The following is a 12,232-nucleotide window of genomic DNA, read 5'->3' on the forward strand; positions in this document are numbered from 1 at the left end:
GGTAGTTATCTCGCAAACATCTCGTTTACATTCTTTGTTCCGTTATAGTATCGTTTTCAATAATGTTTTTGGTACACCACCCGCAGCCTGGTGAGACTCCTATTCCATCTTGGTGTACTGTGGCACTGAACCTCACCTCGATTGTTATGAAGAGTTTGTTTCGTATCTCATTACTGTTTCATTTTATTTTGTTTGACACAATTATAGTTTACGCTGAAACCCATAATATTGTGAACTGTGTTGAACGTAGCTCGCTGAAGACTGGTAAATACAAATAAAGTGCTCCACTAAATCGTTGGTCACCCTGTTCTTTCAAACCTAACCGTCTAGTAATTCAGTAACATAATTCGCAACAAATATTGCAAAAAGCTTAGACCTAAATTTTTGCCGTTTACCATCCTGAAACAGCTAGCACAGTCACAGAAATGAAAAGTGTTAAAATACGGGCACCTTCATATAAAGCTAGCACACTGATATTTGCACGCCTGTGTTATATTTTGATTGCAAATACCTTATTCTGTGAGCCTGTTTTCAATTCAGAAAAAAATCATTCCAACTTATGAAGAACGTGGTGCGTTGCACATCAGTTCGCTTTGAGCTCTTGCCAACTAAACACTGGTGCATCACCCTCTGTTTGCATTAGTGAGGAACACAACACTGTTGTCCGCTTTTTTGTGGCCTGAGGATGTACTGGGGGCTGAAATTCGTACTGTTTCAAATGATTCAGACGTCTCTAAGCACTATAGGACTTAACATCTGAGCCGGCCGGAGTGGCCGAGCGGTTCTACGCGCTACAGTCTGCAACCGCGCGACCACTACGGTCGCAGGCTCGAATCCTGTCTCGGGCTTGGACGTGTGTGATGTCCTTAGGTTAGTTAGGTGTAAATAATTCTAAGTTCTAGGGGACTGATGACCTCAGATGTTAAAGTCCCATAGTGCTCAGAGCCATTTGAACCATTTTTGAACTTAACATCTGAGCTCATCAGTCCCCTACGAACTACTTGAACCGAACTAACCTAAGGACGTCACACACATGCATGCCCGAGGCACGATTCGTACCTGCGACCGAAGAAACCGCGTGACTCCGGACTGAAGCGCCTAGAACCACTCGACCACAACGGCCGACCAAATTCGTTTGGGACTTTCAGAACAATACAGGGGTACTATCTCACCACAGTAAGGTGTTTAGCAGTGGACTGTGCAAAGCAAAAGCGACTGAACAATCGGGGAGGCACAGGAAAGAGCAAGAGGTGCACCACATACGCTACTGATGCCCCATTGAGCGAGGCCTGAGTGCAGTTCTGAATAACTGACATGCGACTGTCGATGATGTAACACAGATCATTCACGGTTCTGCATGTGGCAACACCGATAACAGATTCAGTTTTTGTAAGGACCGTGCAAGATGGAACACAATACAACTCTATGAAGAGAACAAGTGCAATCATGTGAGAATCCGTCACGAGCTACTGGGCCGTCGTGCTAATGAAGGCCAGAATTAATCACCACCGGAAACGTGTGTTAATTTCAAACTAAGAGCAAACGCCAGATATTGAAAATAGAAACACTCTAAACCTCCTAGCGAAGGTGTAATTGCACAGTTTTTGGCGGCGCCCAAAGGCCAAATCTGGAGCATTAACTGTAAAAGCAGTCAACAGTAAACAGTCAAAACTACAGTCATATTCTTGCAGTTACAAACGAATGCCAAGACCGTTCGTCGCACACACTCTTTTCTTTTTTTTTTGCTCGAGATCTTGCGTCCACTAATCGTCACCCACAGCGATCAAACTTTTCCGAATATGCATTTCGAAGTGTTGAGGCATCTTGCATAAAGTGCCCCTCTAGTCCTGTCAAACATCAACTTTTTTGGTCCACTTACACTGAGGTGATAAAACTCATGGGAAAGCGACATGCACGTATAGAGACGGCGATACTATCGCGTACACGAAGTATAAAAGGACAGAGCGTTGACGGAGCTGTCATTTGTACTCAGCTGATTCACTTCAAAACGTTCCGCCGCGATTATGGACACACGACAGACATAAAAAGACTTTGAAAGAGGATTGGTAGTTGGAGCTAGACGCATAGAACACTATTTCGGTAATCGTTAAGTACACTACTACCAATTAAAATTGCTACACAACGAAGATGACGTGCTACAGACGCGACACTTAAACGACACGAAGAAGATGCTGTGATATGCAAATGATTCGCTTTTCAGAGCATTCTCACAAGGTTGGCGACACCTACAACGTGCTGACATGAGGAAAGTTTCCAACCGATTTCTCATACACAAACAGCAGTTGACCGGCGTTGCTTGGTGAAACGATGTTGTGATGCCTCGTGTAAGGAGGAGAAATGCGTACCATCACGTTTCCGACTTTGATGAAGGTCGAATTGTAGCTTCTCACGACTGCAGTTTATCGTATCGCGACGTAGCAGCTCGTGTTGGTCGAATTCCAATGAATGTTAGCGGAATATGGAATCGGTGAGTTCGGGAGGGTAATGCGGAACGCCGCGTATCACCAGCAGTCGAGATGACAGGCATCTTATCCACATGGCTGTAACGGATCGTGCAGCCACGTCTCGATCCCTGAGTCAACAGATGGAGACGTTTGCAAGACAACAACCATCTGCACGAACAGTTCGACGACGTTTGCAGCAGCATGGATTATCAGCTTGGAGACCGTGGCTGCGGTTACCCTTGACGCTGCATAATAGAGAGGTGCGCCTGCGATGATGTACTAAACGACGAACCTGGGTGCACGAATGGCTAAACGTCATTTTTTTCGGATAAATCCAGGTTGTGTTTACAGCATCATGATGGTCGCATCCGTGTTTGGCGTCATCGCGGTGAACGCACATTGGAAGCGTGTATTCGTCATCGCCATACTGGTGTATCACCCGGCGGGATGGTATGGAGTACCATTGGTTATACGTCTCGGTCACCTCTTGTTCGCATTGACGGCACTTTGAACAGTGGACGTTACATTTCAGTTGGGTTACGACCCGTGGCTCTACCCTTCATTCGGTCCCTGTGGAACCCTACATTTCAGCAGGATAATGCACGACCGCATTTGCAGATCGTGTACGGGGCTTTCTGGATACAGAAAATGTTCGACTGCTGCTCTGGCCAGCACATTCTCCAGATCTTTCACCAATTGAAAACGTCTGGTCAATGGCGGCCGAGCAACTGGCTTCACACAATACGCCAGTCACAACTCTTGATGAACTGTGGTTGAAAAATGGTTGAAATGGCTTTGAGAACTATGGGACTTAACGTCTAAAGTTATCACTCACCTAAAACTTAGAACTACTGAAACCTAACTAAGCTAAGGACATCACACACATCCACGTTCGAGGCAGGATTCGAACCTGCGACCGTAGCGGTCACGCGGTTCCAGACTGAAGCGCGTAGAGCCGCTCGGCCACTCTGGCCGGCGATGAACTGTGGTATCGTGTTGAAGCTGTACACGCTATCCAAGCTCTGTTTTAGTCAATGCCCAGGCGTATCGAGGCCGTTATTATGGCCAAACGTGGTTGTTCTTGGTACTGATTTCTCAGGACCTAAGCACCCAAATTGCGTGAAAATGTAGTCACATGTCACTTCTAGTATAATATCTTTGTCCAATGAATACCCGTTTATCACCTGTATTTCTATTTGGTGTAGCATTTTTAATGGCCAGTAGTGTATGAGCGAAAAATAAATTGGAGAGAGGAGGGGGGCAGGGGGGAGGGGGGAGGGGGGACGGCGGAGGGGGGGGGGGGGAACTCAGCTTAGGTAGTGCGTGCAGCAACGTTGACCATCGTACTGTAGTGGTGTAATGGTTAGCATTTCTGTCCAGCAAGCAAGAAGACCCGAATTCGAGTCCCGAATGCAGCACAAATTTTCGTTCATTTCGTCTGCTTCGATCATTATCATGGAAATATTTATGTTCTGCTGCTTGGAGACTAGCTGCAGCCATTCATAGAGTTCGTGTTCCCAAACAACGATGAATATTTATTGGTGGCAATGTGCCATGTCAGAACATTCTGGTCAATGCGAGCGAATGATTTGGCCACCCACACCGTCCTACATGAGTCCTATCGAACATTCATGGGACAATCGAGAGGGCAGTTCGTGCATAAAATCCTGCACCGGCAACTCTTTCGCAATTCTGAGTGGTTGTCGAGGCAACATGGCTCGCTATTTCCACAGCGGATTTCCAACAGCTTGTTGAGTCCATGCCATGTCAAGTTGGACCAAACCGGGGAAAATAATGTCCGACACGATATTAAATGTTATCACATGACTTTAGACAGCTAGCGAACTGAGCAGATTGTGCAGCTACGGACCAAGTGAGTTCAAAAGTAGGGTGAATACGTCGTTGTAAATTTTGTTCTCTTGTAGTAATAAATTAGGAAAGTGCTCTGCAGATTCATTTTTATTTACTTCTACAGTTCATGAACAATGCATCTGTGGACCTAGATGCGTCAGTCGCAAAAAAGAAACGCCATTTTCAGGGCAAGAGGAGAGAGGAAAATGGAAAGGTATAGGATTCGAAAGATGCCTTCTTCAGAATTTTTGGACCTTCTCGAACTACATGGGGTGCAAAACAGCGGAACATGCAATCTTAAAACTTACGATACTGCATTCTGGTTTAAGAGCCGATTCTGCTGTCCAATTTGAGGCGAGGTTTGGTGATTTTCTCACATATTCCACTTTACCCAATGAACCCAATAATGACACTTTCTTAAGACACTTTGTTCAACTTTTATTATGCCAGCCGACATTAAAAAATAGAAGGCATGAATGTAACGAAATCAGTCCATTTATATGACAAGTTTTGTAGGCGAACAAGTGTTATAGATAGCGTCACAGCTGAATAAGCACTTTTATTAGGTTTGTTTGACGTTTCTCCACTTAGACGTATGTAAATCAGTTGTATTTTTTTTGCTTGTTATTTTTATTGATATCCAAATATTTGTGATTTTTAGTCCTCATTAAGAATCTGACAATATTGTTTACGAATAAAAATAACTTTTGTGAAGATTATCTAGCTGTATTTCCTAATGTGTTGTATAGCTTCGATATAATGATATGGGGATGTAATTTCAGATCACGAGGAAGTAGCGACATTCATACTAATGGCATCAGAAGACGTACTTCCTGTTAGTGGAGCACATTTAGCCTGTAAAAATGTTGAAGGTAGGGTTATCTAATCAAGGGACTGAAGTCATACACGACTCCCTGTACAAAAAACCTAGCAATACCGTGGACCGCTGCATACATGAAACTGGCTGCTTAAGCAAAAAATAGTGATGTAATAAACACAGCCCTTCAGGGGCCATCGTTGGGAAGAGACTAAAGAGGAGTTTAGGAAGACACCATAAAAGAAAATCTGTACAAGAAAAGAACAGAACTATTATGTTGTAAGGAAATGAATTTAAGAGATTCAGTACTGGCTAGGACCCATCGCAAATCTAAGTAAATCGATGTTGTAATTTCTAAACTTTTTGAATTATTTCAAGGACTATTTGAAGTTGTATATAAAAATGCTTGCTATCGAGTGTACCCCAAGTCTAAACAAGGATATGATCTAAAAAAGTCATAGACATAAACCCATATAGAAACAGGGAACACATGCCCAAAAAGAAAAATGAATGAATATACCAAAGGAAAACAGAGTGTCCAATCGAAGATACAACAAAAAAACAAAACAGTACGACGATTGAACTAAAGGAGTCTAAAGAAGTGGCAGATCATAAGAAGTGAATTGTAAATTGTATAAATTTTAATTAATATTTTGTAGAACCACAATGAATTTTTTTATGATGTAAGGCATCTGTCACACAATATACTTTCCATATATGCTTACTTTTTACCGATCAGTTTAATATACCTTCAAAAATACAAAATAAAAGTTTGGTGTTCTTCGGGTCAGATTAAGATCTTAAGGCACGCCACATTCTCAGTACTCGCCGAATAAGTCATATCAAAACAACAGCTTTAGAATTAACTCTCTCTTTCATAAATTTCTGTGGGCGTCCTTGTGTGTAGTTCACTGGCTCATTGGCGGGGTGTCAGATAGAGCTGCTACCTAATAGAAGTACCTGTAGTTACCGTCATCTGCAATTCAGAGACTGGTTTGATGCACCTCTATATACTAGTCTACCCTCCGCAAGTTTCCTCGAATGTAACTAGTTTAACCTACATCCATCTGACTCTGCTTACTGTATTCATATCTTGGTCTCCCCTACAATTTTTACCTTCCTCTCTCCCCTCCATTACCAAATTGATGATTCATTGATGTCTCAGTATGTATCTGGCCGACCGATCCCTTCTTGAGTTAAGTTGTGCCACTAAGTTCTTTTCTTCCCAATTCTATTCAGTACCTCCCCATTAGTTACTCGATGTACCCATCTAATCTTCACAACTCTTCTGCACCACACATTTTAAAACCTAGTCTCTTCACTTTCTAACATGGCTATTCTCCATATTAGTATGTCCAGAAAAGACGTCGTAACACATTTGTATAAGATGTTAAGAAATTCCACTTTTTGATAAATGTATTCCTTGCTCTTGCCAGTCCACATTTTACACTCTCTCCATTTCGACCGCTAGTTATTTTTTCCCCACAAATAACATAACTCATCTACTATTTCCAGTATCAGCTTTTACTTCTGTCTCGGCAACGCCCAATTTAATTCGACTACATTACATTCTCCTTGTTTTACCTTCGTCGGTGTTCATTTTATAACCTCTAGCTTAGACACTGTCTATTCTGCTGAACTGGCTCTTCCAAATTCTTTATCGACACTTACAGAATTACTTAAACTACGTCACTATCAAACGTAAATCATTTTATCATCTCCCCCCCCCCCCCCGCCCGTGTATTTTACTACAATTCATAAATTTTCTCCTTGGTTTTATTCACTGCTTGCTCAGTCTACATAATAACGAACGTCGGGGATGATCTACAAACCTTTCCCGCTCCTCAACTACTGTTCCTCGTTCACGCCTTCGACTCACAACTGCAGTGTAGTTTCTGTAGAAGTTGTGGAAACTTTCATTTCTGCTACCTACAGAGTTTCGAAGAGTGCATTCCAGTAAATTTTGTTCTAAATATAGAAATACAATAAATGTAGGTCTGAGTTTTTTCAGCCTGCCTTCTACAAAAAGTAATACAGTCAGTATTGTCTCTCGTGTTCCTACATTTCTTCAGAACCCAAACTCGGCTTCCACAGCGTTTTCCATTCTGCTGTAAATAATTCGTATTAGTGCAGCAGCAGTACCAGCATCGAAGGAAACAAACACAGCATGACAACATGGCCGAAAAAAAAAGATTTAAAAAAAAGTAGCAAAAGATGCGTGGCGCCTGGAACAGGATTTACTTTCCTCCTACTGTTCACCTCCAAAGATACCTAGAAGAATCATGAACAGTGTTGAGAAAAGTTGTACACAGTTGCAGCAGACCGCTGTCCATGATCTGCACCTGCGAAAGCGGACAGAAACAGTGTGTCACATGCAGTGCACAGAGTTACAATTCCAATGTAGTTTCCACCAAGTTCTGAAATGGTCGAAATTTCGAAGTGCCGCAAACAACAATGCGAAATGCAGTGAAAAGTGGTGAACTACTCTACGCAATGGCTGCTGCAACAATTTACACACTTCACTTCACACGCTGACGCAACAGTCAGACCTCATGCAACAGTCATAACAGTAACAGCGGTACATTAGCGTTTGTAATGTATGCGTCTGCTCGTTGATAGCGCGGTGCTGCGACAGTCTACCCTTCCGCAATCGTAAGCTACAGCGTCTTTGCTTACCCTGAATAGGCCCTAGTGGGATTACCGACCTTTTTTTGTGTTCTCTTCTGGGTAGTGAAGTGCTCGAACATGAAGCTATATTAATAACGACTTACTCTGAAAAAAATTGAAATTTGCAGTATGAATAGTGGAGATGGCTCTGAGCACTATGGGAGGTCATCAGTCCCCTAGAACTTAGTACTGCTCAAACCTAACTAACCTAAGGACATCACACACATCGATGCCCGAGGCAGGATTCGAACCTGTGACCGTAGCAGTCGCGCGGTTCCAGACTGTAGCGCCAAGAACCGCTCGGTCACCCCGGCTGGCAATAGTGGAGATAAAAGCCGTTTTATTCGGCATTTACGATCGATAAGAGAGAGGTAATGCTATTTGCAGCGCATTATGTCATCCAAGGTGTCTTGATGGAGATAATGGATGGAAGGATATTTGGCTCGCTCTACCGCTAACATCGCCAAATCCAATAATCAACATGCCGATTCCATAGAGATAAGGGATAAAGGCCAGGAGAAGAAAGAAGAAGAAGAAGACGTGGCAAGTGTTTGGTTGATATTGGACAGACATGCATGTGAGGAATGTGGAGTATGATTTGACATATTTTGTGTCAAGATTTCATTCGATTTATGCGAAACCCCAACCGGGATTGCCGAGCGGTTCTAGGCGCTACAGTCTGAAACGGCGCGACCGCAACGTTCGCAGGTTAAAAAAATGGCTCTGACCACTATGGGGCTTAACATTTGTCATCAGGCCTTTAGAACTTTAAACCTAACTAACCTAAGGACATCACACACATCCATGCCCGAGGCTGGATTCGAACCTGCGACCGTTCGGCCGGAGTGGCCGAGTGGTTCTAGGCACTACAGTCCTGAACCGCGCGACATCTGCGGTCGCAGGTTCGAATCCTGCCTCGGGCATGGATTTGTGTGATATCCTTAGATACGTTTAAATAGTTCTAAATTCTAGCGGAGTGATGACCTCAGATGTTAAGACCCATAGTGCTCAGAGCCATTCTTTTTAACCTGCGACCGTAGCGGTAGCACAATTCGAGACTGTAGCGCCTAGAACCGCTCGGCCACCCCGGCCGGCCCAGGTTTGGGTTTCGTATAAATAGAGTGAAGCTTTTATCGCTATCAAACGAATGCCAAGTATTCCGTTGCAATGTCTGTAGGTCGTAAGTACGGCATGAATGATAATGAGTCATCTTTGGGGGATCTGGAGAGTAAATTCGAGAGAATGAAGTGCATGTTGTTGTATTTTGCTGTGTGTCGATTAAGAAGTAGCTGCAAGGGTATTGGTTACTTTTGGAACAGAGAGAGTTGATTCTTGAGTTGGGGTATCGTATAAATCAATTGAATCCTTTTACGTACGAGATTGGATTGGATTTTTTGGGGGAAGAGACCAAACAGCGATGTCACCTGTCTCATCGGATTAGGGAAGGACGGGGAAGGAAGTCGGCCTTGCCCTTTCAAAGGAACCATCCCGGCATTTAGGCAAATCAAGGAAAACCTAAATGAGGATGACCGGATGCGGGACTGAACAAGTCGTCCTCCCGAAGGCGAGTCCAGTGTGCTAACCACCGCGCCACCTCGCTCGGTGAATGCTTTTATGGGCACCTACCGAACGCCAAGTATTGCATTTCAGGGCCTGTAGATCGTAAACAGACCCCATTCTCGTGTAACGTACGCTTGCGGAAGGGTACTCGAGGTAGCTCGCAATGCGTGGCGCCGCAGACAGGCACGGCCGCTGGCTTGGTGTGTGGTTGGCGAACTACTCACTTGTTGTAGAGGACGATGTCGGGCCGCCAGATGTGGTCGGAGGGGACGTGCAGCATGTGGACGCCGCCGTACTCCTTGGGCTCCCAGCGCAGCTTGTAGTCGTACCACGACTGCCAACACACAGAACAGTCGAGACAGGTGCGTCACAACTCTGAGGGTGGAGAGGGCGGGGCGCTAGGGGTGGAGGGTGGGGGAAATCGTTACTGTGGCTGGGGAGGAAGGTGGGGAGTACTGAAAATAAGGAAAGCAGTACAACGCACTTCCCGAAACCACCTCACAAAATCGACCTCAAAGACTTGACAATGGAGGCGTGTGGAGTGTCCAAAGCAAAGGGTGGTCCATTGATAACTCTGAGCCTGGAGAGGGCAGGGTGCTGGGGGTGGAGGGTGGGGGAAATTGCTGCTGTGGCTGGAGAGGGAGAGGCGGGGAGTACAGAAAATAAGGAAAGCAGAAACCACCACACAAAATCGACTTCAAAGACTTGACAATGGAGGCGTGTGGAGTGTCCAGAGTACAGGGTGATCCATTGATAACTTTGAGGCTGGAGAGGGCGGGGTGCTAGAGGGAGGAGAGTGGGGGAAATTGCTACTGTGGCTGGGGACGCAGAGGCAGGGAGTACAGAAAATAAGGAAAGCAGTACAACGCACTTCCCGAAACCACCTCACAAAATCGACCTCAAAGACTTGACAATGGAGGCATGTGGAATGTCCAAAGTACAGGGTGGTCCATTGATTTCTGAGGCTGGAGAGGTTGGGGTGCTGGGTGTGGAGGGTGGGGGAAATCGCTACTGTATCTGGGGAGGGAGGTGGGGAGTACAGAAAATAAGGAAAGCAGTACAACGCACTTCCCGAAACCACCTCACAAAATCGACCTCAAAGACTTGACAATGGAGGCGTGTGGAGTGTCCAAAGCAAAGGGTGGTCCATTGATAACTCTGAGCCTGGAGAGGGCAGGGTGCTGGGGGTGGAGGGTGGGGGAAGTTGCTGCTGTGGCTGGAGAGGGAGAGGTGGGGAGTACAGAAAATAAGGAAAGCAGAAACCACCACACAAAATCGACGTCAAAGACTTGACAATGGAGGCGTGTGGAGTGTCCAGAGTACAGGGTGATCCATTGATAACTTTGAGGCTGGAGAGGGCGGGGTGCTAGAGGGAGGAGAGTGGGGGAAATTGCTACTGTGGCTGGGGACGCAGAGGCAGGGAGTACAGAAAATAAGGAAAGCAGTACAACGCACTTCCCGAAACCACCTCACAAAATCGACCTCAAAGACTTGACAATGGAGGCATGTGGAATGTCCAAAGTACAGGGTGGTCCATTGATTTCTGAGGCTGGAGAGGTTGGGGTGCTGGGTGTGGAGGGTGGGGGAAATCGCTACTGTAGCTGGGGAGGGAGAGGTAGGAAGTACAGAAAATAAGGAAAGCAGTGTAAAGCACTTCCCAAAACCACCTCACAAAATCGACCTCAAAGACTTGACAATGGGAGGCGTATGGAGTGTCCAACACACAGGATGGTCCATTGATAGTGACCAGGCCAAATATCTCATTAAATAAGCGTCAAACGAAAAAACTACAAAGAACGAAACTCATCTAGCTTGAAGGGGGGAAACCAGATGTCGCTATGGTTGGCCCGCTAGATGGCGCTGCCATAGGTCAAACGGATATCAATTGCGTTTTTTTTAAAATAGGAGCCCACATTTTTTAATTACATATTCGTGTAGTAAGTAAAGAAATATGAATGTTTCAGTTGGACCACTTTTTTCGCTTTGTGATAGATGGCGCTGTAATAGTCACAAACGTGTAAGTACGTGGTTTCACGTAACATTCCGCCAGTGCGGGCGGTATTTGCTTCGTGGTACATTACCCGTCTTAAAATGGACCGTTTACCAATTGCGGAAAAGGTCGATATCGTGTTGATGTACGGCTATTGCGATCAAAAAATTGTTCAAATGGCTCTGAGCACTATGGGACTTTATTTCGGAGGTCATCAGTCCCCTAGATCTTAGAACTACTTAAACCTAACTAACCTAAGGGCATCACACACATCCATGCCTGAGGCAGGATTCGAACCTGCGACCGTAGCAGTCCCGCGGTTCCGGACTGCAGCGCCTAGAACCGCATGGCCACCACGGCAGGCTATTGTGATCAACATTCCCAACGGGCGTGTGCTATGTATGCTGCTCGGTATCCTGGACGACAGTATCCAAGTGTCCGAACCGTTCGCCGGATAGTTACGTTACTTGAGGAAACAGGAAGCGTTCAGCCACATGTGAAACGTCAACTACGACGTGCAACAAATGATGATGCCCAAGTAGGTGTTTCAGCTGCCGTCGCACATCAGTAGCAGACAATCCGCGCGAGAATCTCAAAAACGTCTGTGTTGAGAATGCTCCATCAACATCGATTACACCCGTACTGTATTTCTATGCACCAGGAATTGCATGGAGACTACTTTGAACGTCGTGTACAGTTCTGCCACAGGGCACGAGAGAAATTATTGGACGATAACAGATTTTTTACACGCCTTCTATTTACCGACGAAGAGTCATTCACCAATAGCGGTAACCTAAACCGCCATAATATTCACTATTGGGTAATGGAAAATCCACGATGGCTGCGACAAGTGGAACATCAGCGACCTTTTCGGGTTAATGT

General features: G+C 45.2%; 1 protein-coding gene across 3 annotated transcripts in view; it reads right to left on the bottom strand.

Moving 5' to 3' along the window:
- The window catches only part of LOC126293524 (acetylcholine receptor subunit alpha-like), a 597,900-nt gene that overhangs the window by 267,310 nt on the left and 318,358 nt on the right, over nucleotides 1-12,232 (bottom strand). For all 3 annotated transcript variants that reach the window (XM_049986782.1, XM_049986784.1, XM_049986783.1), the window contains exon 3: nucleotides 9,585-9,694. In XM_049986782.1, the coding sequence (XP_049842739.1) occupies nucleotides 9,585-9,694 (110 nt within the window). The remainder of the gene's footprint in view (nucleotides 1-9,584; nucleotides 9,695-12,232) is intronic.

The sequence above is a fragment of the Schistocerca gregaria genome, chromosome 10 (genome assembly GCF_023897955.1).
Source record: "Schistocerca gregaria isolate iqSchGreg1 chromosome 10, iqSchGreg1.2, whole genome shotgun sequence".
NCBI lineage: Eukaryota > Metazoa > Arthropoda > Insecta > Orthoptera > Acrididae > Schistocerca > Schistocerca gregaria.